This window comes from Haliotis rubra, unplaced genomic scaffold (assembly GCF_003918875.1).
Source record: "Haliotis rubra isolate DU_JTF1 unplaced genomic scaffold, ASM391887v1 Scf6, whole genome shotgun sequence".
NCBI classification, from domain to species: domain Eukaryota; kingdom Metazoa; phylum Mollusca; class Gastropoda; order Lepetellida; family Haliotidae; genus Haliotis; species Haliotis rubra.
Genome location: NW_025767301.1, coordinates 938,947 through 965,900, shown reverse-complemented (window position 1 = coordinate 965,900; position 26,954 = coordinate 938,947). Strand labels below are relative to the sequence as shown.

General features: G+C 40.4%; 2 protein-coding genes across 2 annotated transcripts in view; one reads left to right on the top strand and one right to left on the bottom strand.

The window, feature by feature from the left end:
- Nucleotides 1-5,248: 5,248 nt before the first annotated feature.
- On the bottom strand, nt 5,249-8,628 carry LOC124255314 (post-GPI attachment to proteins factor 4-like). The gene has a single exon (XM_046689201.1). The coding sequence runs from the start codon at nt 6,968-6,970 to the stop codon at nt 5,675-5,677; it is 1,296 nt and encodes a 431-aa protein (XP_046545157.1). The 5' UTR covers nt 6,971-8,628; the 3' UTR covers nt 5,249-5,674.
- Nucleotides 8,629-18,606: 9,978 nt separating this feature from the next.
- The window catches only part of LOC124255325, a 47,625-nt gene continuing 39,277 nt past the window's right edge, over nt 18,607-26,954 (top strand). Inside the window, exon 1 of the mRNA XM_046689216.1 lies at nt 18,607-19,131. Within this exon, the coding sequence (XP_046545172.1) occupies nt 19,021-19,131 (111 nt within the window). The 5' untranslated portion in view covers nt 18,607-19,020. The remainder of the gene's footprint in view (nt 19,132-26,954) is intronic.

The following is a 26,954-nucleotide window of genomic DNA, read 5'->3' as shown; positions in this document are numbered from 1 at the left end:
AGCAGTTCCGCTTCGCTGACGATAACACGGTAGTCGCCCAAGGCAATTAGACTTATGAATTAGATTTATCGAGGCAAAAACCATGACAATAATATATCTGGACGCCGAGGATAACATGACTCTGTTCCCTGGTTTTTTTATATTTAGCACTTTTTTGAGTAACAATTTCCATTTTTGAAATAACATCCTTGTAACATTTAATGTTTTTGCTGGAATGATCTAACAAGCAGGTCCGTGCACAATGCATTCAAAGTTGTATAAGTGACGAATTTTGGTTCGTTGGGTTGTTGTTTTACGCCGCACTCAACAATATTCCAGCTATATGGTGACGGTCTGTAAATAATCGACTCTGGACCAGATAATCCAGTGATCAACACCATGATTATCGATCCACGCAGGGATACGATGGCATGTGTCAAGCAAGTCAGACGCGTCGTACGACAAGCATAGGTTACTGAAGACCAATTCTAACCCGGATCTTCACGGGTTTTAACTGATGATGTGTGTTGACATCTAAATAGTAGTAGTACCGTTTCTGCAACCGTACGCTTTTTGATCATATATGAAGGCTAACAGTTTGATTCCACAGAGGTTTTCAGATTACCTCATTTTATGTAGTAGGAAACTAGGAATATTTATTAGGATATTTCCTGTTATTGTGGCAGTTCGTGGACCCTTGACAATTACGGAAAGTTTGAACTGAGTAATGTACGGAAGCTAAAGCAATAACTAAACTGTGATGTTAACATGGGATAAAGTGAATATCGCTAAAAAAGATATCACTGAGACTTTGGTTGTATAGGCAACACGTGTTAAATGTACAAGCCGCAGGCAAAAGTACGGAAGCGTCCTAGTGCCACAGTCAGAATATTATTATCTCCTAATTAGGACTTAGCTATCTCCTAATTAGGTGATACTATCTCCTTATTAGGAGTTACTATCTCCTAATTAGGACGTAATATCTCCTAATTAGGACTTGATATCTCCTAATTAGGACATAGCTATCTCCTAATTAGGAGATACTATCTCCTAATTAGGAGATATTAAGTTCTAATTAGGAGATATTAAGTCTTAAGTAGGAGATAGTATCACCTAATTAGGAGATAGCTAAGTCCTAATTAGGAGATAAAAAAAATTCTGACTGTGGCACTAGGACGCTTCCGTACAAAAGCATGTGCATTGTATTCATTAAATATAACATGCATGTGCTGGTTACTTTCCACAAAGTGATATATAGAAACAATCGACAGGATTTTGCATATGTTTTTGACGGGTATCACTGATGGGGCACATTTTCGTATCATCGACATAAACACATGTTCATGTTCATAAACACATGCTCTATCAGCGTACAGCACGGTGACATTCACTGCATTGTCTGGTCCAGACTCGATTGCTTACAAACAACATCGTACAGCTGTAGTACTGCTGAAACAAATACATACTCCTGATATTGTCAGAATTGTATAATCGACTCTGCTTATAGCAGAGATTTCTTATGAATGTGGAAAGGGTTTTGTCGCTTCTATTAGACAGGCATTTCTTACCACGTAGCACTCAGAATAGTCCCTGTAGTGATAATGTTCCTATGTGATGATCAATTTCATCAGTTAATGTGTATTGCGATATTTTGCTATGAACATAGGTCATCGCTTTGGTTTATTTTGTAAAATGCGATTTCGAGCACCGACAGTGAGTGAGGCCAATACCCGAAGCGCCAGTAAAATATATGTTTTGCCACCATCAGCGAAACATTGTGCAAGGGTTTGTCGCCCTTTGACTGTTCAAGACGTCAGTGACTGTGAGCTAGAGTGAGTGAGTTAGTTTGGTTTGACACCGCTGAGTGAGTGAGTGAGCGAGTGAGTATGGTTTTACATCGCTTATATCATATATTCCACGCAATGACACGGCGGGGAACACCAGAAATGGGCTTCACATCTTGTGGGGAATCGAACCCGGATCTTCAGAGCGGACGCCCAAACCACTAGGCTACCCCACCGCCCCGACACCGCTGAGGACAAAGGTTATTTGTAAAGGTGTCAGAAACAATGTACTTGACGTATGAAGACTTTTCTAACTTTCAGGTATCACTGGCACAACATGCGTCGTTTACATTACTGTAACTTATTTTGAAACCCGTGAAGATCCGGGTTAGAATTGTTCTTCAGCAACCCATGCTTGTCCGAGGAGGCGATTAACGGGATCGGGTGGTCAGACTCGCTGACTTGGCTGACATATGCCATTGTATCTTAATTGCGTAGATCGATGCTCATCCTGTTGATCACTGGATTCTCTGATCCAGAGTCGATATATAGCTGGAATATTGCCGAGTGCGGCGTAAAACTAAGCTCACTCACTTATTTTGACTAGTAACCACGGTTTCCGTATTTGTATTTTGTTTCTTCAAGAGAACAATTCACTTGCCTTTGCACGTGTTTGGTGTGGATGGACTTCGTGGGTGTGTTTACGAAGACCAGGGTCGATAGCGATCCCTAAATACAAATCTTTTACTTGAAGGAAATTGGTCTGTATCGTAAACTACAGATACATGTAGATAAAGATTACCACTTGCTTGTCTTTATTTGCCAGTGTTCTGGATTTTGAATATATTTTGGGCCCATTCTTTCAAGTTGTAAAACGTTCTTTTTTACAGGCAGCTTGGGTTATCCGGGGTAATAATGTGCTGTGCGATTCATTGTTAACACTACGAGCATACCAGGTGTGGATGTTGGCGCTATATAAATGGACGCATTATTAGCGTGTACATGGAAACTTGAGTTTGTGTTAATGGTGGTATATGTAAATCTTGTCTCGTAGCATTATGGCTGATATAATGTTAATGCGACGTAAAACTTTCAGTCAGTCAGTCAGTCACTCACTCACTCACTCACTCACTCACATTGTGCCCCGGAGACTTTCTGCATATGTTGGTGGAAATGCATATAACGAACTACATTGTCACGCACTAAAAATAGCTATCCCTCTGAGTTCGTTATAACCGCAGTTCGTTATAACCGTAGTATATAGAGAATCTCACCCAAGTGTCTACTGATATCAATTATATCAACACGAGTTGATAAAGTTACAAATATCCGAGGCTTGCCGAGGATATTTTTACCTTTATCAACGAGTGTTGATATAATTGATATCAGTAGACACGAGGGTGAGATTCTATTTATCATCAAAATCATTCTTCATTAGTTTTCAATGAAAAATGCACATCTCTCAACTCTGTACTACCATTAGATTTGCAGTGCAGCGATGTCATAGCATTGTGACGTCATCAAGTTGATGACGTCATAGCATTGTTGGGGCATTGTACAAAATCTACTGTCAAAACGATATCTCCTATGAGATATCATATGATCTCACACAAGCGATATCTCCTGTGGAAAACAGTTTTGGATGATAAACTATATTATGTAACGGAGTGGGATGTGATACCGAAGACAGGGTTAACACCATGCAGTATGTAGCTGCCGTATTGCCAGAGCGTTTGAAGGCTCAGCATCTTTCGTTGCACAGCTAAACTGAGTCTCCGTATAGCAGTGTCACCAATAATACTGAGCCTTAGTTTACTTTAGTCTGAAGTAAAAACGTATGTCCACCATAATTAGGCATGAGTGAGTATAAATTTAGACCGCCTTTAGGAATTCTCCTGCAATATCATGATGGAGGACATCAGAACATGGTTTCACACCTTGTATTGGACCCGGGTCTTCGGTGTCACGATTTTAAGCATTCGGCCACCCCACATCCCCCATACTCGGATACGTAAGAGGCGACTAACGGGATCGGGTGGTCAGGCTCGCTAACTTGGTTGACTCCTAAACCCCTGCATCCCAGTTTCCCTATAATTAGTTAAACCAACACACGTCATTTATCCGTCTTGCACAATGAACTCATCCAAACGAGTGGTTAGGGTCTAGAGTAATCATGAAAGTGGTAGAGATTAAGGGATAAGGGGAGTTTAAGAAAAGCTTAAGACATTTTTATGAATTAAAGGAAGTTGCTTGGTTGTTATCGTTGATGAATGAAGCATGAATGGTGTATCCGAATTGTGTAAAACGATGCTCTTGATGTTGATCACTGGATTATCTGGTCCAGACTCGATTATTTTCAGACCACAGCCACAGAGTGCAGCGTTAAACAACAACCTATCCAACCAGGGAGAATAGAAGACGTTGTAGATTATCACTGATCCAACCAACCGACTCCGAGCCGGCAAATGCTTGCTGTGTCTTCTTTATAGCAATTGCAAGATAGGAAAACAACTTAGATCAGCCTTTCTATGGTTTTCTTGTATGGTTAGGCCAGGGATCGAACCTCAAAACTCCCGTAGAATACTCTATCCAATACACCACGCTGGCGGTCTGAGAAAACATTTATTTGTAGTGATGGAAAGTTGGTTGCCTAATAATCTCTAAATATTCACTCCATAATGTCATATGTTTGTTGATGTCACTTAGAATGAATGAGTGAATTTAGTTTTACGCCACTTTAAGCAATATTACAGCATATCACGGCGGGGGAACACCAGAAATGGGCTTGACACATTGTGCACTTGTGAGGTATCGAACCCGGGTCTTCGGCGTGACGAGCGAACGCTTTAACCACTAGGCTACCCCACCGCAATACATATCACTTTCAACGTTTATGATACAAGATGAGAGTTAACGGTTTTAGCGTTCTGTTGTTTGTTGTAAGCAAGGGTTACAACTATCCGCTTGTGTGTGATGGACGTAATGCAATAGGCAAAGTATACAAGACACAGTGACTTAACAATCGCCACGACGTATTATACAGCAAAGCTACACGAAATGATTAAGACAACACAAAAACTACTTCAGCATAATTATGCGTTATGTATTGAAATTTCATGTGGATACTTTTATTTTTTTCAAACAAGGGATGTATTTTCAATATAAAATATCCATGTACATACAAAACGAGAGAATATTAAAATGATATAAAATAACACACACACACACACACACACACACACACACACATTGATGTAATCTGAGGGTCGCTGGTCGCTCAAATGCACACAGTGTTCAAATTGAGTCGAATCGGAATAACCACAGAGAAACAGATGCATTTTCGCTATACAAAGTTCCAAATCTTTAGACTTTAGTAGGATTCTATAAGCCAACTATAAGATTCTAAAATATAGAGTTACAGGGTCAGGTGATGTTCAATCTCATTCTCCAACAACAATTGTTACGGTCTTCTGGTTTCTCGAAGGATGTATTGCAAGTCTTCAAGAGCATTTTTTGTTGCCACTGAACCTACAATTTCTATTTTAATGCATCTGGGTTTAGCGAGTGAATTTAGTTTTACGCCTCATGCATCTGGGCGATATCAGAGTAACGTTCAGCAAAACATCTTTAGATTTTGTATTGCTCTCGAGTCGGAATTTCTTCAAGAATTAGGAAAGTGGAAACAAGGTAGTTTGGCAAAAACGTTTTTTGGAGTCAATCCGCTCCTGCTGCTAAACCTATCACTCTCCTTTATACATCTAATCCTGAAAGCAACATGCACATTCTAACACACCAGAAACACAGCGACGGAAATAATAACATCAAATCCAGATTTATTCAATACTGTATTATGTTAAACGGAGATTTATGTAGTCCAGTATACCTGTCTCAATATCAGTTTGTATCGTATGTCATCCTTCCGCCAATGACTGAATATCACGTGAATCCATGTGGAAGAGGAACTGCTCGAGTCTTTTGATCTTATATTTGTGTAGTGTCGACTGCATGCCGATATGGTAAAATAAGTTCGGTTCCAGTTGGTATGTTGGTATACTAGTCTGCTGTGTAAAGTCATATATAGAAATGTCAGTATGCTCGAATGACGTCAGAGTGGTCAAATATGTGGTCAGAGGGTCAACGATTGCAGATGGATATAGCACAGCCTGGGTACAACATCCAGACGCTTGTCGGAACGTGTACAAGTATTTTGACAGTCTTCGTATCTCCATGATGTTCTGTCGGCCTACAAACTCAGCTGTTAAGATGAAAAAAAGCATACCCAAGAGGAAGTGGCTTAGTTTCGATTTGTAACTGTACCTTCTGTTTTTAACAAACAACTCAGATGCAGCAATGGTGACACCCCCTCCAACACAACCTACACTTACAAGCTCCAGAATCTTTAAGGCTTCATATGCATAGCCTTGCCATCGCTCGGGATAATACAACTTCAGATAGGCAAACTCTTTCCTTTGAGGAGCGCTCTTCGTGTTGTCGGTAAGATGATTCCCCAAGGTATATTTCAAAACATTCCCTAAATCTTCATGAGGAATAGCATCGTCTTCCACCATCAACACATACTCTGGGTCAAATGATTTTGCAACGTTTAAACAGTACGAGTAGTCCCAAGTTTCCTTTTCGTATTTACTTTCGTTTTTCTTTGTCCGATAAGTGGAAAAATTATTTTGAATTTGATCATTATCTTCTAATTTAAAACTTGTCAAACCATATCGTTCACTAAAGGGTAGATATTTCTTCAGAAACGCTGCCTCGGTGTGGGCTTCTGGATTCAGATCAACATTACAAACAAAGACAAACGTTCTACGGGAAAAGTGATGACTTTTGGCAAATTTGTCTATCCCGGCTGAAGTCTGAAGAACATATCCAAGATCTTGGCTTTTGTTCTTAACAGTGCGACCGACTGTGACTATGGCTACCGTCAGAAAAATGTCCGAGCTTTTTCCAACAGAATCATAGTAGCGTAGATTACCTCCAGGAATTTGTCTCTTGAAATAGGAATAAGCACTTTTGACTCTTTGGTGATTTACATGATTAACAATATTGACGGTGTGGTTGTTGGATCTGAGAGAAGCCTGGAAGTATGACGAGAAAGGAAGATTATAACACAGAATCGGCAACAACAGGAGAAACTGAAACATGTACACAATAGCTACTGTGGAAACACATCGCCGAAAGCTGGATCTTGCCATGGTGCTTCTTCTTGTTGAGTATCTTGCTCTCACGTGTTCCGACCGTGAAACTTGAACTGTTGAAGTGCTGTTTCGTCAACCTAATCCCGTGTCTACAAAGCACATACTACGCTTGTGCTTCATCCGAAAATCACGAAGAATACATCAGTTGTTGACTTGTGTCCTGTTCCCAAATATAATGGCTTTCGTGCTTTGGCTACAGAGCCAGCAGGGCTCAGTGGCCTTTGAACTTGGTCAGATTTCAATGGCTTGACCAGATGAACATGATATGTTAAAAGCTTTCAGTGAATGTGACGGAGGATCGATATTCAATATAGCATGGGATATCAATATCAAAGGCCCATGTGCTGTACCAACCGGAAAGTAGTTGATTGTTATGTGGGTGACGATCAATATCCAATAACTGAAAAGAAACAATCACAGTAAGCGTATTCTTTCCACAATCGCATACAGGATCGATGTTGCGTCTATTCTCCCTAATAAACGTGCTCTGTATTAGAGGAACCGTCATGCCATGGGACACGAAGCATAAAATATAGCCAGTAGACTTGATTGTTAGCCATTAATACTGTCAACTTTGTCATGCATCGATTCTAATAAATGTCTGTCAAACATCACGGCGTTGTCACTGAATCCGATCTCAGGTACACATAGTCGAATTATGTGTCTGTGTGCTGGATGGTATGTCCCATAACGTGGAGAATTGAATAGTGTGTCTCATCAATGATCCCCTCACTAGCAGCGGATGGATGACTGGTTTGCAACTCCGCCGGATGTCCCACATACCTGTATCACTACCCCGCGGAATGTCGTCTGCGCAGATCGGGCAGACGACTATCGCAGTATTGAATAAAGGAAAGGCCAACTCGGCAAACACAGTTAACGAATCACCACAGAAACAGCACAGCGTCTCCTCCCAGCCTTGACCTGGGATAAAATTCCAACACCCGGATCTGTCTAACGACGGGCGAATACACATTACACTATGCGATTATTCATCACAATGGAGCTCTGTTATTGAACGCTGAACAGTGCTTCTGAAAAGTCGGTCAGTCCATATTTCAGTAAACATTACCTTACCCACGAACCTCCAAAACAATGTGAATACTCCCGTTTACATAACAAGTGGACGCCATTTCTGTACGGGTACTACATCATCCGTGGTATGAACGATGCTGACTGTGACGGTTGACCTCTCCCTAGTTCACAGCAACTGGGGTACCCGTCTCTGCTATAGGTCAAACCACAGCCTGGTCATATACCGGGTAAGATGTCCGGTTGGAACGTGACTATTTTGAATCAGGGAGCCCTTCAAGTGTTTCCCTTGAAACACCAAACGAATCTCACAGCTGTCGATTCACCTGTAATTGTGAGTCATGTCGTATGTACACTGTAGGAGAAATGCTAGCTCTTAACAGAGTATTCAATGTCCCGGTGGAAAGAATCTTTAGTTGTGCACAGGGGCGTATTATGATGAAAATGAAATGCCCGCTCGGTGAGAATACTTACATTTGATGATGATATGCTTCGCGAAACTCGATCACACCCACAGGAGGTGTGTACAGGTGGACCTTCCATACATGACCTAGGGCATGATTCTATCGTCAATAAATATTCATTAATTCCTTAGGCGTCTTTGTGGTTGTACAGTGATAGCCATTCATTGACTGTAAAGTTTGGTCGAGGTTGTTCTTCTTCAACATACTGCCCGTGGATAAAAATAACAGACCGTTTCATTATGTATGAAGTGGGGTTGTAGTGATGTTATAATATAGAAAATATAATATTCGTATAAATTATTTATCAATACGCCGCGATGGATCTGTGTCACTACGACAGGTGCGCCAGCTACGTGTGTTCGGCAACACGTGTCGGTGTGTGATGTGAGCTTGATGTTCTTCGTTGTGATGAGGTCGGAATAATGCTAAAAGAGACATGAAGCTCAATTCACTCATTTTCTAATTCGATGGTGTGCATAGTTACTTCCCTGGATAACGACAGCATCACCCGTAATCGTTTGGTTCGAAACTTGATTTAGGGTGAAAGTAGCACACAACCCTTGGTAATGATATAGGGTTGGTTGGTTGGTTGGTTGGCTGGTTGGTTAACGCCGCATCAATATCCCAGCTATATCAACAACACGATCATCGATCTACGCAGTTGGGACACGATGACATGTGTCAACCAGGTCAGCGAGCCTGACCACCCAAACCGGTTAGCCGCCTCGGACGACAAGCATGGGTTACTGAAGACTAATTCTAACCCCGATCTTCACGGGTCCTTGATACAGGGAGTGAGTAACGCCGCTTTTCAGCAGTATCACGGCGGGGGACATCTGAACTTGGCTTCACATACTCACTCAGTAGCAGCATACTGCTTTGGATGTGTGGCAGCATACTGCGTGTATTGACTGCACATTTTACATTTAATAAATATCAATTAACAAATGGATGTAAATTATAATAACTAAATGACAGGCAACGATTTCTGATAAGGTAATATCCGGTCATATTCACTGTGTATGTTTATACCGCCAGCTGTACAGGGTCATAACTAATTCCAGCAATTTACCATTCCATCACACCCACAAGGCTGACTAAAGTGCAACAACGCCGCACGGGTCAAAAGGTTAAATGTAGGGAATAATAGACCTTGAACAGAAAATATTATTTGTTAATTGAGTTCAAACAGAGCCAGCTTCCAGACAACATATGCTGCAAATGCGTCGACATCACAGCCTGTTCCATTAGGCAAGCAGAATTACCTTCCTTCTTTACCCACCTCTAACGGTATTTCGCCGATGATTATGGAAATGTTTTGTCTTTATGTTCAGTAAATATTTGTGAGATATATTGCACTCACCGGATTCAAGTATGTTAAGATATTGTATTATCTGATACCATTAGATACAAATAAGGGCAATTATAGCTGAATGTATAAATTGAGATAATATATACTACCCATCAAAAGTTTAGACTCACCTAAAGCACTCACTACATGTTATGTATATGTATGTATGTATGTATGTATGTATGTATGTATGTATGTATGTATGTATGTATGTATGTATGTATGTATGTATGTATGTATGTATGTATGTATGTATATGGTTACATCGAAGATGAATACTAGTATGGTTAAATCGAAGATGAATTTCTCCACTAACTTAGGGGAACCAAATGCAAACTTTATGCAGATGAATTGTACGAGGATCATGCATCAAATTGGTAAAAAGCAGGTGCAAATATCGTTCATGTGAACAGCTGCGTTTTGGGGTAAAGTTTTGTTAAGAATTCGCAATTTTTTACTGATTTTCATCATTTACTGAACTCATGACAATAATATTTTCAACGTTGCGAATTCGTTGTACAATACATTAGTTCATGTGTAAACAGTACCTTCAAACTGAATGGAATATTTTGCAAAATATCAAGGTTAGAACAGTTGACTGAAGTAAGTGGCTACATATATACTAGTGAGTCTAAACTTTTGATGGGTAGTATATATTACTGTGTGAATTATACTGTGTTGTTTATGACAACAATATGTGTCATATTTACCTGTATTTGTATCTGATTTTTTATAAGATGTGATTTACATGAGCATCGATCTACGCATTTGGGATATGTGTCATGACATGTGTCAACCAAGTCAGCCGTTAGTCGCCTCTTACGACAAGCATGGGTTACTGAAGACCAATTCTGACCCGGACCTTCACGGGTTTTAAGTAATGATATGTGTTGACATCTTAATTAATCTTAATCAGCAGTACCCTTTTTGCAACCGTACGATTTTTGATCATATATCAATATGAGGGCTAACATGGCATGCGTCATCCAAGTCAGCGAGCATGAGCGACCCCGTTAGTCGCCTCTGACGACAAGCATTGACTGCTGAAGACCAATTCTAACCCGGATGTTCACGGATCTGCACCTTTGTATAAAACGAATCATCCATAACAGCGCCATGTTGTTGCACATCCAATATTAAACAGAGAAATGGGAAGTTTAGCTCCGTGTTGTATGTATAAGTGGATGCAATCAGAGTTTATGAATTAATTTTGTTACGGCCAAAGTTCATGATTCCATCACAATAAGAACAGCCCTCCCGTATAGATTTACAAAGTAAAGAGGAGAACAGTAAATGCTATATCTTTTATCAATAGTGCTGGGATATTATTAACAGTGCCATAAGACCTTACTCACGCACGTCCACAGCAAGCATATTGAAGGGTCTTTGTTGTCTAAAACGTCACGGGTTGAATACTTATTGTCCTGACCGATCTTCAGTGCTCCATTGGTATAATTGGCACCGCTGTTTCCCCATTGTAGTGGGGCAGATAAATGCAAAAATGACCCAAAATAGTTCACTTAATCATGCAAACATAAAATTTGGCACATACATTCTCAAAGGACCACTCATTCATAAAAGGGCGTTAACCACGCAATAATCCAAGATGGCTGCCTCTTTTTTCAAGATGGCTGCCATCCATTGGCCAATTGCATCACCATCGAGAATAGGGATGTTACTGATGCATTTATCATGGTTTATAATCCCATTCAGTCACCAGTTTATTCATTTACTGAGGTTAATTTTGTCACGTTTTTAATTCCAAGTACTGAAACAAATATGGCGGCCAAAATTAGTATTGATCTCATCTCAGCATCTGTCACTATGAATGACATTTTTTCATCTATTGATGTTTTCGGGGTCAGAGATTCTAATTGATCTAAAACCTTTCTCAAAGGATGTAAACATTATTTACAAGGTGTTGGTATACTAATAGAGTGAATGTCAGTGCACAACCAGGGCACACTGGTGACTTCACTGCTGTGTAACTCAGCATGGGGTTCAGTGTCAGGTGATCTAGCTTTACTAATGCCGCTCCCGGCTTTACTAACTCTATTGTAGTAGAATAGTATCAGGTGTAGTGCAGTTTAGATTAGTGTCCCAAATGCTGTCTTATAGTCACATATCAATTAGCCAGTATAAAATAGTTAGTAGATAAAGTTAGACGGTCGCGCCTGAATTGAAGGGTGTGCCAGCGAGGGAGAGCCGAGCCAAGGGTAAGGGGGCTATACATGAGTTGTTCATGGACTTACCCGGATGGTGTACAGATCACACGGGACTTATATGGCACTGGAGTATGAGTGGCTGGAGAAGGTCTTTATCGCTGAAGAGATAGATGAAGGTGTTAACCTCACATGGTCAGCTCATCATGCATTTCAGAAAAGAAGCCCAGAGTTTGAAGTGAGTATCACTTCTTTGCTGCCACTTCTCAGGCTCACTCTGTAGCTACAGTGAAGCACGTAATGCAGGTATGTGATGCAGTTGCACACCTGAACCCAGGCCAAGTACCTGTCATTACAGCAGACCAGCCAATCTATGCCTTGGCAAAACAGGTGCAGTGGCAATGGCCAGACAAGTTTGGAGAGGATAAATACCTTGTCATGTTTAGGGGTCTCCATATCGAAATGGCTGCCTTTTGGTCTCTGGGTTCTCTGCTGAAGGACAGTGGTTGGACTGGCGCCCTAGTATAAGCAGGTGTGGCTTCTTCTGGCACTGCAGATTTACTTCTGGCAGCTTCAAGTGTCACTAAGACACGACAAATGCATCAGGTCACTTCCTGCAGCCTTTACAAGTTGCTAAAATGTGCCTACAACAGTTATTGCACAGAACAAGCAGAGATCAATGAAGACGTATTGGGCTTTGAGGAATGGTGTCAGATCAAAAGCCAACAAAGTTCGCAATTTCAATTCTGGCATTTGGTGTTGTAAATGGAACTTACAGTCTTCGTGCTGATCAGATCATTCCGTGAAGCCAACTTCAGCCTATACTGTCAGGCATTGATTGAGTTGATCCCATACTTGTTTGCCAATAACAACACCAATTATGCCCGATGGTTACCTTTTCATCTGAGGCACATGCTGACTTTGGAACACCCACCATTGGAGCAGGAATTCAAGATGGACAACTTTGTTGTGCACTCGGCCAAGCGTGACTTCTCAGCACATGCTCTTGATCAGGCCCATGAGCAGGCCAATGCTGCCATTAAGGCTGACGGTGGAGCAATTGGGCTTACTGAAAATCCATCAGCCTAAGGAGATGGATGGTCTCTGGCCCTGAGGTGAGCCATCTGGTGTTCCTCTATGAAATGGAGGCACAAACAAAAGAGGCCAGCGAGCACTGTCTTCACCATGAGCAAGCACCACGTGCCCAGAAGACATTCCAAGAAAGGGTCCAGAAACTCTCTCAGGTCCTGCAAGACTTGGGACACCTTTTCGAGGAAGACAATGTAGATTTGTTTCAATAGACACCAAAGATGTAGCTCATCCCAGCTCTGCGGAGCTTGTTCACACTCTCTTGCAGAAAGGTAGCTATGGTGGCTCATTCGGGCCATCGCTTTATCGCCCTGAAAAATCTAGGCGATATCGCGACAAAGCGATAGCACGACACGATATTGCGATATGGCGACACGATATAGCGATATTGCGATACAGCCCAAAAACGAAATAGCGATAACACGACACGATATGGCGATAGCAAGACACGATATGGCGATAGCAAGACACCATAGGTAGCACACAATACCAAAACTTTGTGAAAAGATTGGAAGATAATCCAACATCATTCTATGAGCCCATCAGAAAGCAAAGACTTGACTTCTTATGTCAAGATAAGCCTGTTACAGAACCATCAAAACAGAAACAGCTGAAAGAAGACTGTCAGCTGTTTTCCAAGCTGTTCATCTCCTGTCAAATCAGGGATTGCGACCTACAGGAGTTCTTTCAGCGCCAAAATCAATCATTCCCTGCATCTCTAAGTGATGGTGGAAAGATTTATAGCTGTCAAAAGTCCCAACTGACCAAGGGCCAGAGGCAGATGACATCATCATTGATGATTCAGCTTTGATCCATGCACTGCCACCGAAAAGGTCTAAGACATTTGCAGACTATGCAACCCTTGACTTTCTGCCTACTATTATGCCAGTACATACAATACAACACATGTTGTCTTTGATATGTACAGTCCGTTAAGTCTGAAAGCAGACAAAAGGTCCAAAAGAGGACAAGGAGTGAGAGGCAAGGTGACAGAAAAGAATGGCATTCTTTCAAACTGGCTCAACTTTCTGAGACACAATGACTACAAGTGGGGGCTGTTTCACTTCCTGGCAGACATGATTGTTTAGATGTCTGCACCAAACTTGGTTATTGTGACCAAGGGACACCAAGCACTTGGCACAAACAAAGTGAGTCTGACTGAACTGGACGAATGTTCTCATGAGGATGCAGACAGCCGCATCTTTGTGAGCAAATCCATCATAATCAAAGCCAATGACACAGATGTGAGTATGTTCCCAACATTGCAAAGCATAAATCGGCAGCAGCTGTGGCTCTTATTTGGCCATGGTCAGAGCCTTCGATGGATTGGCATTCACAACCTGCACAACTCTGTTGGTTAAGAGAAGGCCAAAGGCATGTTGTTCTTCCATGCTTTTACAGGTTGTGATGTGGTGTCAGCTTTTAGGAATATAGGGGAAAAGACAGCTTGGGAAACATGAGACATTTTCCCAGAGGCAACATCAGTATTTCCCAGACTGAGCCAGCATCCACCAACCATTGAGGATGATGACATGGATATCCTAGAGAAGTTTGTGGTCCTCATGTATGACAGGTCTAGCACTGTAGATGGTGTGGATGAGGCTAAACTCGACTTATCTGCCAGAAAGCGGAGACCATATGAAGTCATCCCTCCAAGCAGCTCTGATTCAACAAGCTAAACGTGCAGCATATCAGGCAGGTTGTGTGTGGGCTCAGGCAATTCTGTGCCAGTCAGAAGCAGAGATTCCAGCTGACTGGGGATTGGAGAAGATCCTTCTGGACAGCTATAGCTAACTCTCCCATTGCAAAGAGTTTTGAACATCTCACTAAGTGTGGCTGCAAGTCTGGCTGTCGTGGCAAGTGCAAATGCTACAGGTTTGGTCTCACATGCACAGCCTTGTGCAGTTGCAAATGTGAAGTGTAGTTTCTGTTATTCTGGGTGCAGTGGTTAGTTCAGGTACAATTTCGACTGCTTTTTGCTAAAACTGCCATTTGATTTATGTATTGTTTTGGTATTGTAATAAAAACAACTTCATTTTGTCATAAAAATTGAAATAAGTTGTTTTACCTGAAGTAGTTACAACTTGCACAGTAATTATTAGTAATTTTTAGTGTAGACGGCGGCCATCTTGAAAATGGTAGCCATCTTGGATCTTGCGTGGCTAATGCCCTTTTTTGAAAGAGTGGACTCCAATGAACATTTGTGCCAAATTTCATGCTTGCATGATTAAGTGAACTATTTTTTCACTTATCGGCCCCACTATTGGAATGTGTTGACATTTCATCGTATTTCACCGTATATTGATGCTCATTATATCAGTCACTGGATTGTCTGGTCCACACTCGATTTTTACAGACCACCGTCATGTGAGTGGAATATGTTTTAGTGCCCGAATTATTAGTTATAGGATATTTATATAGCACACATATCCACGTCACTAGTGCATGCTCAAGGCGCTGGTGACCCGTAAAGATCCGGGGTAGAATAGGTCTTCAGCATTCCATGCTTGCCACAAAAGGCGACTATGCTTGAAGTAAGAGGCGACTAACGGGATCGGGTGGTCAGGCTCGCTGACATTGTTGACACGTGGCATCGGTTCCCAATTAAGCAAATAGATGCTCATGCTGTTGATCACTGGATTGTCTGGTCCAGACTCGATTATTTACAAACCGCCGCCATATAGCTGGAATATTGCTCAATCTCAACTCCCTGGGGAGTATACAACTCTTGCAGCCACTAGGCGCACCGGGTTAGTGTGGCTTTCTCATTCTAACGAGGTACCCATTCACAGCTGGGTGGATGGGACACATAGTCACAGTACTTTGTCCATGTTTACTGCACGTTGCTGAACCCGCAACTAGGTGTTTGCACGTATTCATGTGGCCACCATCTGGTCACATACCAACGGATTCGTGGGATCTTTTAAGTGCACAGGGTTGTGTACTGTACGGTAGGCGTTGTGACAACACGGAAAGAGTCTGCACACAAACTTGACTCCAAGGTTTTTACACCCGGTTACAAGTGGGCTCGATCCCGACACCTCAGCCTCGGTGGATCACTAGCCTGGCGCCTTAGCCAGCTCGCCCAGCTCGTCCACCGCGTCCTCAGTATATACATCAAGGCTTACAGTCAGTACAAGTTCCTACAACCTGGTTTAGGCTACTTGTTGTGCACTGTGCGTCTGACAGAATGCAATGCACGTGATGCACGAAATACACGCGGTTGACGTGCGTGCGTGCGTGCGTGCGTGCGTGTCCCCGAGACCTGTATATGTCACCTTCCCACAAGAAGTAGTTATTGTGGAAACCCATCCGGACTTCACAGATAACGGAATTAGCCGGATGAACAGAGTTTCACTGTGACTGTGACAGTTCAGAGAACATGATTATTTTGTTTCGAGATACATATGAGAAAATCTTCATATGACTGAATCTTCATTTTCAGTTTAACTATCATACATATACTTATATATCTATTAAAGTACTCGTCACTATATGGCTGAAATACTGCCGAGGTGACGTTAAATTCTAACTCACTCACTCTATTAAAGTTACCGACGGAACGTGTGGACGTTAACAAAAGCGTCCGTAAAATATAGATATCACGTTATTCCAAGACATTTGTGTTATAACGTGCATGCCATCGCTTACGAAAAAAACACAGATCAGTTGTACAGATAATTACATTAATAAAACACGATTATAACGAACTAACGGATGTAACGAACTGCATTTGGTATCCCGAACACTTGTTCCATATTGTAATCGAAATGTTAAACCGACCAATGATTATGACGAACTTTTTGTTCTTTGGTAGAGTGAGTGAATTAGTTTGGTTTTACGCCGCTTTGAGGAAAATTTTAGCAACATCACGGCGGGGGGACACCAGAAATGGTTTTCATACATTGTACTCATGGTGGGAGTCGAACCCGGGTCGAACGAACGCTGTAATCACGAGTCTACCTCATCGCCCCGTTCTTTGGTAGAGTGAGTGAGTATGGTTTTACGCCGCTTTTAGCAATATTACATTAATATCACACCAGAAATGGGCTTCATACATTTTACCCATGTGGGGTATCGAACCCGGGTCTTTGGTGTGACGAACAAACGCTTTAACCACTAGGCTACCCCACCACCCCGTTCTTTGGTCGAGCAGGAGGCGGGTATTGTACAGTTGTTTTACAGTACTAGTTTTGTATGTGAAAAATCATGCCTTCCCTGAATTTGTTGCTGATAATGTTGTGATGATGGTGTTTTGCTGCTGAAGTCACAAGCTCAGTGTGGTGGTCGCGTGACCTGATGACAACACGTCAACCATAGTATAATTTATTTGCTAATATATTATTATATGTGTGCTGACATTGTATATGTTGTATGTTTTTTAATCTTTTTTAAAACCTGAAATAGTACAACCAGTATCTGACAAAGTATGATATGTATGTTTAAATGGGATTATAAATCCTGACACAGAACAATCTGTATACTGACATAATATAATCTGTTAGTTGATATAGTATATCATATATCCTGAAAAAGTATATCATATATACTGACATAATATAGTCTGTTAGTTGATATAGTATATATAATATCCTGAAAAAGTATATCATATATACTGACATAATATAATCTGTTAGTTGATATAGTATATAATATATCCTGAAATAGTATATCATATATACTGACATAATATAATCTGTTAGTTGATAAAGTGTATCATATATCCTGAAATAGTATATCATATATAATGACATAATATAATCTGTTAATGGATATAGTATATCATATATCCTGAAAAAGTATATCATATATACTGATATAATATAATCTGTTAGTTGATGTAGTATATCATATATCCTGAAATAGTATATCATATATACTGACATAATATAATCTGTTAGTTGATGAAGTATATCATATATCCTGGAATAGTATATCATATATACTGACATAATATAATCTGTTAGTTGATAAAGTATATCATATATCCTGGAATAGTATATCATATATACTGACATAATATAATCTGTAAGTTGATGTAGTATAGTATATATCCTGAAACAATAAAATCGGTAGACTGACATAGTATAGAATGCTGACATTGTATATTTGGCCACATGGGCACAATGTGTGAAGCCCATTTCTGGTGTCCCCCGCCGTGATATTGCTGGAATATTGCTAAAAGCGGCGTGAAACTAAACTCAGTCAGTCAGTCAGTATATTTGGTATTCTGCCGTACTATAATCTGCCGGATTAACGGGTTTCACTGTGGATGTCAGAGAGCATGACTATTTTGTTTCGTGACACACATAAAACAATCGTTTTAAAAATGGCACACAAGCGTTAAAGTCATGCGACGGCCAATCCGACCAGGATCCAAATCATCTCTCAAAAACGACCGGCACGCCTTAAATGCTGCCATAAGCTCTCCTTTCCAGTAGGTCTGTCTCATTGATCAAGAAATCCCCTCGCAATCAGTTTAACATACCGCCAACCCATTGCCGTCGATTACTCAAATTTAAACGCCGTGAAAAACACGGAAGAGACGTGTGTAATGTTTGTATCTGCGGGCGAGGGCTGAAACACAGTGGTGACAAATCAGTTAAAGCCTGGCCGGTCGTCAGCTCTCTACCAGTGAACGGGTGACGAGCTGCTTGGCTAGCCCACCTACTGTCATTCACAGAAGGGAATCTATACTATGAGATAGTTTCACATCAGTGTGGATGAAAGCAGTACAGTGTTGTCGCTCGCTGACTCCTCGCGGGTATGGATTTATATAAAGTTTAACCTGCCTCGGAGCTCGCAAGACGTTAATGATAAGGTGTTGACATACTTTGTACCTGAAGAAAGTTGGCAGTGTTGTGCGTGTGCGTCGTCTGAAGGCATCGCTGGATACACTGTCATGCACAGCGGCAGACATCACAGGCGTTGATTACATGTGCTACAATCATGGCGGATTTTACTGAACTTGTCAAACAGTTTCACTTGCAGAGAGCTTTTCTTTATGGATTTATCATAGTATCAAGTTTCTTCGTGTTTGCGCCTCTCGGAGAATTGCAAGTAAGTAAATATTAGCTCATCGCAAATGACAGCTGGGTTTTTAAGTGTAAACCTACCCAAGGCCATGGATCCAAAACATGGCTAGTTATATTACTGCCGTCTATTTCACAAACGACATTATATTTGGCATTTCCCCAAACATGATCAAATAAGAATATGTATCTTAAAGTATATTCGGTATTAATATAATATGGAAATACGTTTAAAGAGATGCTGATTTTCAGAACATTATATACACATTTAGTCACCGGTACTTGGGGGTCTGCAATTCTAAGACAAACACAGTGAACAGTCCGAAACAGCTGTTAACGATAACATTATATTACAGAAATGCACCATGGACACGATGCTATCGCCCGTTCCTGCACTACTTGATTGCTTCCTTAGATACATTTCGTTAGTTGATACTGTTTCTTACGTTGCCAAAGGTTACCAAAAGAGAAATAGCGAGATGTGGAATAACAAAGTTCGGTATTTTAACGTTAAAGAGTGCCCACATACAAGTGTATATAAATTGTCAATGTATGACAACCCCGCTTAACGAAAATGCGTGAATCCAGCCTAGCCCCAAAGCGAGATTTTGTGTTACTCGAATGCACGTTTTCCCAGTGCAAACCAAATGCATGATAACTCACACAACATGTATTACAACCTAATGTAATGTCAAAGCATAATAACTGAATATAATGTCAAAGCATAATAACTGAATATAATGCCAATGCATAATAACTGAATATAATACCAATGCATAATAATTGAATATAATGCCAATGCATAACAACTCCGTGTAACGAGAATGCACATATATAACTTTTAAGTACATGCACACTAACATAGTACTAGGAATTAAATATATAATAACGTATCTGAGCCACGTCATGCGAGGCCACATCCATGTATTGGCATGCATTGTGCATCTATACATCAACATTTACGGATATTCAACTGCCGTTTCCCGAAAGCGTCGGTATATCTATTCTAAAATCGTGTTGACCCAAATCCCTCGCAAGGCTACAACTTAAGGTTGTACTACCACCAACACAAGACATGCTCCACATACAATCACTGGCCCTCATTGTCCACGCTCTGCTTGTTACGACATTAACACGCAAATGGGACCATAATGTACCCTTACACCTGTATATGTACAAACCATTGACTGATATATGCATCTATGTAGCTGAGTCGCTGATGAAGCTCAGAATGGACCACTCGTGTAGAGTCATTTATATAAGTGATAATTAGTCATGTACGATATTGACAATATAGTTGACCTTAAACATAACTAACACGCTTTGAAGAGCTACAAGCTGACAAGGTTCACTTTGCTCTAAAAGCAAGTGAAAGCTATTTCAGTTATGATAAGAAACGAAATCAACATGAAATGTACATGAAATGTACATGAAATGGACATTCAGATGTATGTGGTGACAAGGAAGGCCATGTTTCCGATTGTCCGCACCAGTTGCTCACTTCGGATGTCTACAGTCTGGACCTGGAAGAGACCACTTAGGTTTAGCTGTTTGTTTACACGATTACATAGAGAAACATTTTATTACCCAAGTGGTGAAACATAACCAGTGTCATATATATCATATGTGTACATGTGCTCATATCACATTTGCCGAGCAACCATTGTATCTGTGTATCGTTGTCTCTGACGTCATTAAACAATTGAACGTGACGTCAATCAAGAGGGCCGTCACACTTGCTTACCGTGTTTTACTGCACAAATGGACATGAATAAAATGGATAATAAATGAATTATTACACTCGAGCAAGTGTGTCATGACTTATACGAAACTCGTGCAAAATTATGTAAATTTCACACTCGTTTCGTGTAAGTCGCATGACACACTTGCTCGTGTAATAATCTCTATATATTTCACATACTGAATTTGAAAACATTTCCTCTGTAATCGCTTACACGTTTCCCCTTGAACACAATCCACTCGGGCTTTATAAACTAAGCTAACATCTAATCATGTATATTTTCTACATATGTGTTATATGCCGTTTGACGATGAACTATACCGGCCTTATAGCATATGAAATAGACATAAATCAACATTATAGTTGGCTGCAAATATTGGCCCACGATTTCAGAAAAACCCGTAACTGAAAACTGCCACTGTATATTTGATATTCTTTGTACTGTGCAATAAACATGATATTGACATGTCTATAAACATGCATCGGGCCTGTTGGGAAGATTAACCTGGAAATCCATTCTGCCCATTTGATAAGTGATCAAAATGTAAAATATGTAACGACAGTAATACAACCAGGCACTATCGCCGTATTGGAAAGGAAGAGAATTATGTTATCTCTTTCCTTATGATATAGGAGGGGCGGTCGGGTAGCGCCTAGTGGTTAAGGCGTTCGCCAGGGGCGTAGAGTTACCATTAAAAAAAACCCGGGCTTGCACATGATTGTCAATACTATATAAATATAAAGCTTTGCAACCTATAGGACTTACAGGAAAATGACTGGCTTGCTACGCGTCTGTTCGCTCGTCACGCTGAAAACCTGTGTTCGATTCCCCACATGGGTACAATGTGTGAAGCCCATTTCTGGTGTCCCCCGCCGTGATATGCTGGAATATTGCTAAAAACCCAACTCACTCACTCACGATGATAAAGGATATTTGAATTGTATGTTTTTCAACAACCACCTTTATTGTTAATCAGGTTACAACAAATCGTTTTTGTTTTTATGTGAATCGACGTCCCCTTTTTCGAAAAATACCCCTTATTCATTTAAAGTAGTTATCAATATCATTGTAATGTATTTTGTATGGATTTATATTATTTTTTTATTTCAATACATTAATTGCATATATAAAATGAACTTTTTCACGAGGAGATAAATGCTGTTTGACCAGAATATTAATCACCGTTTACTTTACTGTTGTACAAATCCGACGACGATGCTGTTGTTTATATATTTGTGCGTAACCCAAAGGGGAAATACAGGTTAAACAGGAAACACTGAACTAGAAGTGACATGGGAGCACATGGAATGATATAGTGTGCATGTTCAAATGACCATTTGGCGTAGACGGTACCTCTACAATCTTTCTCACGTTGTTTGACGGATGCGGCCAACGCCTAATTAGTCATCATTTCACGTATAAATAGCGTAATTCGAATCGTAACGACTGACAGATATGCGGTAATTCGTTATATTCGTATTTCGATACATTCAGAGTTAAATGTATGCTTAGAATATTATATAATATTATAATATATAATATAACTTAGATTATTGCAGAAACAAACAAAAGTGGGAAGAAATCAAGAATTTGATTTTGACTGAGATTAATAATACGAATTGACATAGAGGGGATAGAATGTGTGAGTGAGTTTTGTATTATTCCGCTGTTAGCAATATTCCAGCATGATCACGGCGGTGGACACCAGAAATGGGCTTCACACATTGTACCCATGTGGGGAATCGAACCCGGGTGTTCGGCGTGACGAGCGAACGCTTTAACCACTATGCTAACCCACCGCCCCCGAGTGGGAGAGAACCCCAGCATGACAAGGTAATATTTTAACATCTAGGCATTCCATAAATAACATATAGACACAACGGGAGTGTTTCCAAGAATGTGTGGAGTGTACAGTGTCGCCTTGTAGACGGTAGACTATTCGTGTAATAGCGGTGTAAACCTGAAACAATCGCCTGGGGGGAGGTACCAGCTGGGGAGGAATCAACTGATCGGATGTGAGTAGATATGACAGTCAGGTAGGCAGTTACACAGTTTCTATCTTCCCCCAGGGATTTGTTACTATTAGGGAATATTATGTACAATTGCAACACAGTGTGTGGAGCAGGGGTAACACATGTAGTGCTTCTTTCTGCGTCCTCTTTCTCTTCTTCTGTTTCTTTTTCTCTTGTTTTTTTTTCTCTTTTCTTTTTCTTTATTCTCTTCTATTTGTTTTTTCTTCTGTTCTTTTCTTTTTCTTCTTCTGTTCTGTTCTTTTTCTTCTTTTTATGGTCTTTATTCTCTTCTACTTCCTGCTTTTTCTTCTGTTCTTTTCTTTTTCTTCTTTTTATGGTCTTTATTCTCTTCTACTTCTTGCTTTTTCTTCTGTTCTGTTCTTTTTCTTCTTTTTATGGTCTTTATTCTCTTCTACTTCCTGCTTTTTCTTCTGTTCTGTTCTTTTTCTTCTTTTTATGGTCTTTATTCTCTTCTACTTCCTGCTTTTTCTTCTGTTCTTTACTTTTTCTTCTTCTTTGTCTTTATTCTCTTCTACTTCCTGCTTTTTCTTCTGTTCTTTTCTTTTTCTTCTTTTTTGGGTCTTTATTCTCTTCTACATCCTGCTGTTTCTTCTGTTCTTTTCTTCTTCTTTGTCTTCATTCTCTTCTACTTCCACTTCTTCGTCTGTGTCTGCTTCTTGCTTGGAGTAAAAGTTTTAATATGAATACGATTAAATAAGTTATTCATTTGAATACCTTATTCCTTTGACTACCATGTGTAACTATCTGTATTTTAAACTTTTGTTGACAATACACACTTCGACACACGCGAATTTCGATGTATGGATGATAGGACTTAAACCCAGTGTCACTATCATGATCTTACTATGTCTTAAAGGGAAAGTTTAGGGATGTCAACCTCTTTATTATGCGGAACATTCCAGAGTATATCCACACTCCTTCATCAGATGATTAAAACGTTTTGTACCTTATAGAACCTTGACATCCTTGACATTCATAAATTTTCCGTTTTGCGTGTATTACTTCTAAATTCCTTTCAAAGACTTGATATTATACCCAACGGCTTACATGACATCAGTTCCGTATGTGTAACCTTAGTCCAAAGACCTGTGCACAATGCACATTGTAAAGGCATGACAGTACAGATCCGCGATAAAGGAGAGGCCCTACCTGCTTTGTAAACATACCAGGTGTCGCCAACAAATAGTGTTGTGGTAATGAAATTGGTTGAAATAATAGATTACCTCGCGCAATTCTACACATAAAGGCGCACGTTCGATTGCCAACGCCCCCTGTACGAAATATCGTTTCGATATTAAAACATGTTGTATACTTACAAATTGTATAAACTAACAATTTTGTTATCAATACCGATAAAACGCGAGGACACAAGGGGCGGTGGTGTGGCCAAGTGGTTAAAGTGCTCGTCACGTCGAAGACCTGGGTTCGATTCCCCACATGGGTACAATGTGTGAAGCCCATTTCTGGTGTCCCCTGTCGTTTTATTCCTGGAATATTGCTAAAAGCGGAGTAAAACAAAACTCACTCACTCCGAGGACACAGTAATCGAAATGTGTCAATGGCTGTTACTATGGATATATGTAAAACCATGTTAAGGGTGAAGGTCAAGGTCGCGATGTACATCTTATAATGTGTGTGTGTTTTCTGGAGTGTGTTTGTGTTTGTGTGTGTACATAGAATAGACAGAATGGTAAGACATATACAGCTAGTTTAGGTACCTGCTGATTCAAATTTGCTAGGACTGTTAATCCATTCTCCCATATGAATAAAACTTTCCCCCTCCCCACACAAGCATCCCTAGACGTCAGCTCATAGCGTTACCTTGCCCGCAGGACAAGGCAGTCATCAGAGCATGGCGGGCGAATACAGGGTGCACTCTGTGCACACTTAGTCAGGGAGAAAATTGAAATGTGTGGTCGCTGATCGACGTAGAAGGTGCGTGGGTGACAATCTGTGGGAAATAAAGGACGCCTAGAGTGCCCACTTGTCAGTCATAGTGTCCGAGGTACATGCTTGAGTGGCTGGAAATTGTGAACACTAGAGAATTTCCGCCTGGTAGATCTTTAGGCATGCCGGTATTTTATCTGTGGGTATTTTGCTTGTGGCTTTTTGCCTACAAATGCTGGATATTTGACTAATGGAATACATGTAATCATGAAACAACATCTGCTCACATAGCCAGTCATGACGTATAGCTTTCCAATCACTGGATTGTCTGGTCAAGACTCGATTTGTTTACAAACAACACCATACAGCTGCAATACTGTTGAAACAAATATATGCTCATGACATAGTCACAAGTGTACAATCGATCTGCTTTTAGCAGAGATTTCTTATGGATGTGGAAAGGGTGTTGTCGCTTCTAATTACATTAATGATCTTGAGTTTTCTCGGTGTACGTTACCACAAACTTCTTTCAGGAAGTAGCCCTAACCCCGAACATTAGAAATGTCGTCTTTTGTTCATTTATATTATAATGTGTCTCAATTAAGAGATTTAAATGCCGAGCGTGCTAACATGTCATACTAGCGACTTCCTTGTGTGCCAACGTTTCCTTGAATGGGCAAGGGGCCTTTGGGGGCAGGGCAAGTCAAATCGATTTATCATTGAAAACCTCTGACACAATCATTTTATAGACTTAAGTGTAATAGGGATAAATATTAAGCAAACATATGCCATGGTGGTTGTGTGTACAGGTTATGAGGTTGTACGTAGTACGTGAATGTAGTATGTTCAACACGTTGCTCATGAGTAAATGTGTGTTTTACAGCGTTCGCACTTTCTCTGTAATAAGATCCTTTTAGTAATTCGTGAATGGTGGGTGACACAGTGTCATAAGGATTCATCACCTTATACATAAACCATGAAAGCCTGAGGGTATATCAAAGGAAGTGTATATTGTAGTATCCTACAAAACACAAATAGATGCTGTGTGTGCGGCAGGGTGGTGTACTAAGTCCACTCTTTTTATGTTATATTGGTAATATATTCCATCGCTGATCAAAAACGTGCTGACCTCGGGTGACAGGGTTGTTGGTATACAGTACATAAACTAGGTTGTACGTGTGTGAATACTGGAACAGCGGGTACGTATCTCCTGTAGGCGACATTATTTCAATATCTTGATGTAAAGATACAGTTGTGTTATTTGTATGATGGCAGCTGTAATATGATAGGAGGATGTGGAAGAAAATTAATATCGATAGTGAACCTAGGCAATTTTGTCGGTGGCGAGATAGTGACCTTGCGTCAAACCTTTAGGATATAATATGATCATGATAGTGACACTTGGTATAATTACTATTATTCATATATCGAAACTTCGGATGTGCCGAAGTGTGTAATGTAAGCACAAATTCATATGACATAGTTACATACGCTGGTCCAAGGAATAGGATACCAAAGTTCGAGTTAGTCGTAGTTCGAGACAACCGTAGTACCGATGCATCGTTTTAGATGTCACAACAAGGACGGCATTGGCGAATACAAACAAGTGACTGTTATAGATCTGAAGTGTCGAAGGATCAACACGAAGCCATCAAACGCCGTAATAATCTATAAAGAAGTTATCAGTCAAATACTTCTATCTTGTCTTTGCTAATTGAAATACCCGTGAAAATCCTGTTTATGACCCGTGCTGGATCGGGATCGGTTGGCACTCTTTCTGACTTGGTTGATGCATGTCATCGTATCCAAATTGAATTGGGTAGATCCATGTTTATGCTCACTCTTTTATTTAAAGAACGCCTTCATGTAGCTAGAACATTGCGGTGTTAAACAAGAAACGGACAAAAATCGAATTAAGAGACGATGATAGTCGAACACTTTGGGAGTTTCGTTTATGGTCATAGTTTGCTTTAGAGTCTCTGGGTTTCACATTGAGAAATATGATCCGACTATAGATACACGACTTAAGTATGTGAGCGATCATACCATCCATCAAATCATGACATATTAACAGGTTTAACGTGTTACGAGTCACAGCAAAATACACGCCTCTTTGTATTGTGAAAGAAGTCGCATTAAGTTGCGTCAGTTGCACGAATGTACATATCTCACATTGTGTTTGAATGCAG